The 2,276-nt window shown below is 40.4% G+C and overlaps 1 protein-coding gene across 1 annotated transcript in view; it reads left to right on the plus strand.

Moving 5' to 3' along the window:
- cast (calpastatin) overlaps positions 1-2,137 on the plus strand; it is a gene marked incomplete at its 5' end in the record, with an annotated part of 34,889 nt that extends 32,752 nt beyond the window's left edge. The window contains 3 exon segments of the mRNA XM_014017059.1: positions 1,499-1,528; positions 1,788-1,888; positions 1,977-2,137. Of these exon segments, the coding sequence (XP_013872513.1) occupies positions 1,499-1,528; positions 1,788-1,880 (123 nt within the window).
- Between the last annotated feature and the right edge of the window lie 139 nt (positions 2,138-2,276).

The raw sequence follows: 2,276 nt of genomic DNA on the forward strand, positions 1-2,276 counted from the left end.
TATAAATGAGACCCCTGGACTCCCTGGCTGGTACACTGATTAAAGGTGGCTCAGAATCCAAACCTCAAACAGAGAAGGAAATCTGTGAATGATCAAAACTGAGGTTGGAATACTAGGATATGACTTTGGTCACATGTCAGCAGCGTCAAGAAGGGCAAAATAATAATAACGATATATTTTTAAAAACATGGTCTTGTGTGTCTCTGGTGTTTTTAGCTGATACTGATTTTTAATTTAATCTCATTGTATGGGAATAAAGTAAGAATTGCATCTTGATATTCTTAATATCAATTTCTGATGACAGCAGATAAATGAGTGTAAATATCCAAAGCTGATTTTAAACTGTGACTGTTGATGGAGTACCTTTGTCATTACCAGTTCAACAAAATTATAACTGTAAATAACTATAAATTAATATATCAGATCACAATTATTATAGCAATGACATCTACACAGCAGCAGAAATAGTAGGTAACGTTCTATATTTAAAGGAGACATATTATGCAAAATCCATTTTATAGCCATTAAATACATTTTGTTGTGTACTTGGAGTCTCTAGGAGTGCAGAAAAGTTTAATTTAGTTATTCCTGGTGCTGCGTAGATATCTTTATATTATGTTTTAGGTCATATTTCTTTAGTTTTCTTTATTTTCCATGACGTTTTCTGAACTATTAAATCACAGTTTTTGAAACAAAACTTCTAATTAAAGTCTGGACTTACCAACTACAATTTCATCTTCATTCTCCTCTGGCTCTGGGTCAGACTCTGGCTCTGGGTCAGACTCTGGCTCTGGGTCAGACTCTGGCTCTGGGTCAGACTCTGGCTCTGGGTCAGACTCTGGTTCTTGGTCAGACTCTGGCTCTGGGTCAGACTCTGGCTCTGGGTCAGACTCTGGCTCTGGGTCAGACTCTGGCTCCAACCTGTAGGTCTGGATGGACAAGTCTTCTGATGTTGACATCTTTTAATTAATTTGTAAATGAAACGTTTCTGCGCCGCTACATAGTCCTAAACACCTCTGTTGAACTAGAATGAACCGCTCTGGAAGCTGGAGGTGGGCAGGGTGTGAAGCGCATCGTTTGGATTTAAAGAGACAGCCTCAAAACGAGTTGATCTGAGACACATCTCAGAAAAGAGGTGAAAGAGGAGCTTGTGGAGTTATAATAAGGAGGAATTCAGAGCAAAGCATTGCAGTTCCACTTTATGTAGACCCCAACTGAATGATTTAAACGTGAAAAAGAAGGATTTAACAGCAGGATATGTTTGCTATGAATAAAAGCAAAATAATGTAGAGTACATTTTTAATTAAACTTAATGTTGTGAAACTGGTATTTTTGCTCCAAATCATCAGTCAGAATGTCCTGGTGACCCATGTGTACTTGAAGCTCACATCAGATGTTAGTTTGTGTCAGGGCGCCCCYCAGGTTCTCTTGACTTCCACCATGTGTGACAGAGTGAACCTGCTGAGTTTAACCAATCATTCGTTCACATTTGTTTCAGGGAAAGACCAAGTCAAAGTCAAAGTCTAAAGTAAGCAAAGTGCTCAGTGCATGAAGGCCTGATTTGAGCTGAGTTGGCACAGCATTACTCTTTTCTTGGATCAGTGTGCATGGCTGAGCTGGAAAACCAAAACCAGGAACTATTTAAAAACAAAGCAAGAGTTTTCACTGCCTGCACTCACTCRTTCATCACACTCCTCCTCCTGCGAGCACAGCCTGGATCTTTGTTGCATGCATGGCTTTTCACCGTTTTTCTTCTTCTAGTTTCTAATTGTTCTAAAACTTTGCAGACACAGAAGACCTCTGCAGCGGATGACGTCCACTCGGCTCAGCCCAGCAAAGATGTCGTTCCATCCTCCACAGCGAAGGGAGGCAAGAGCTAGTTGRCTCGGTGAGGTTTGAGCTCCTTTCTTTGTRCAAAAATGTAAGCCGATCCCATTCTGACTGACTCAGACTGACGACTGCTTCCTGTGGTGCAGGCTGTGGGTGTCGTTCCTCCTCCAGACCACAGGGATGCATCAGTGAGGGAGCTGCTGCTTTTGGATTCTAGTGTTCAAAACTCGTCAAGAATGTAAACTGAACGACCGACAGACTTGGATATAACCTCCTCAATTCACACTTATAAAAATGTCTTCAAGCACTGCTTTTTCTTCTTCTTCTCTTGCTTTTATGTTCAAGGATGGGAAAATTTAGGTTTATATATACAGTATATATATATATTGTCTTTGGAGAGAACACAGACTTTTCACAACAGGACGAGCAAAGAGACAAAAACACAA

This window comes from Austrofundulus limnaeus, unplaced genomic scaffold (genome assembly GCF_001266775.1).
Source record: "Austrofundulus limnaeus strain Quisiro unplaced genomic scaffold, Austrofundulus_limnaeus-1.0 Scaffold160, whole genome shotgun sequence".
Classification (NCBI taxonomy): Eukaryota; Metazoa; Chordata; class Actinopteri; order Cyprinodontiformes; family Rivulidae; genus Austrofundulus; species Austrofundulus limnaeus.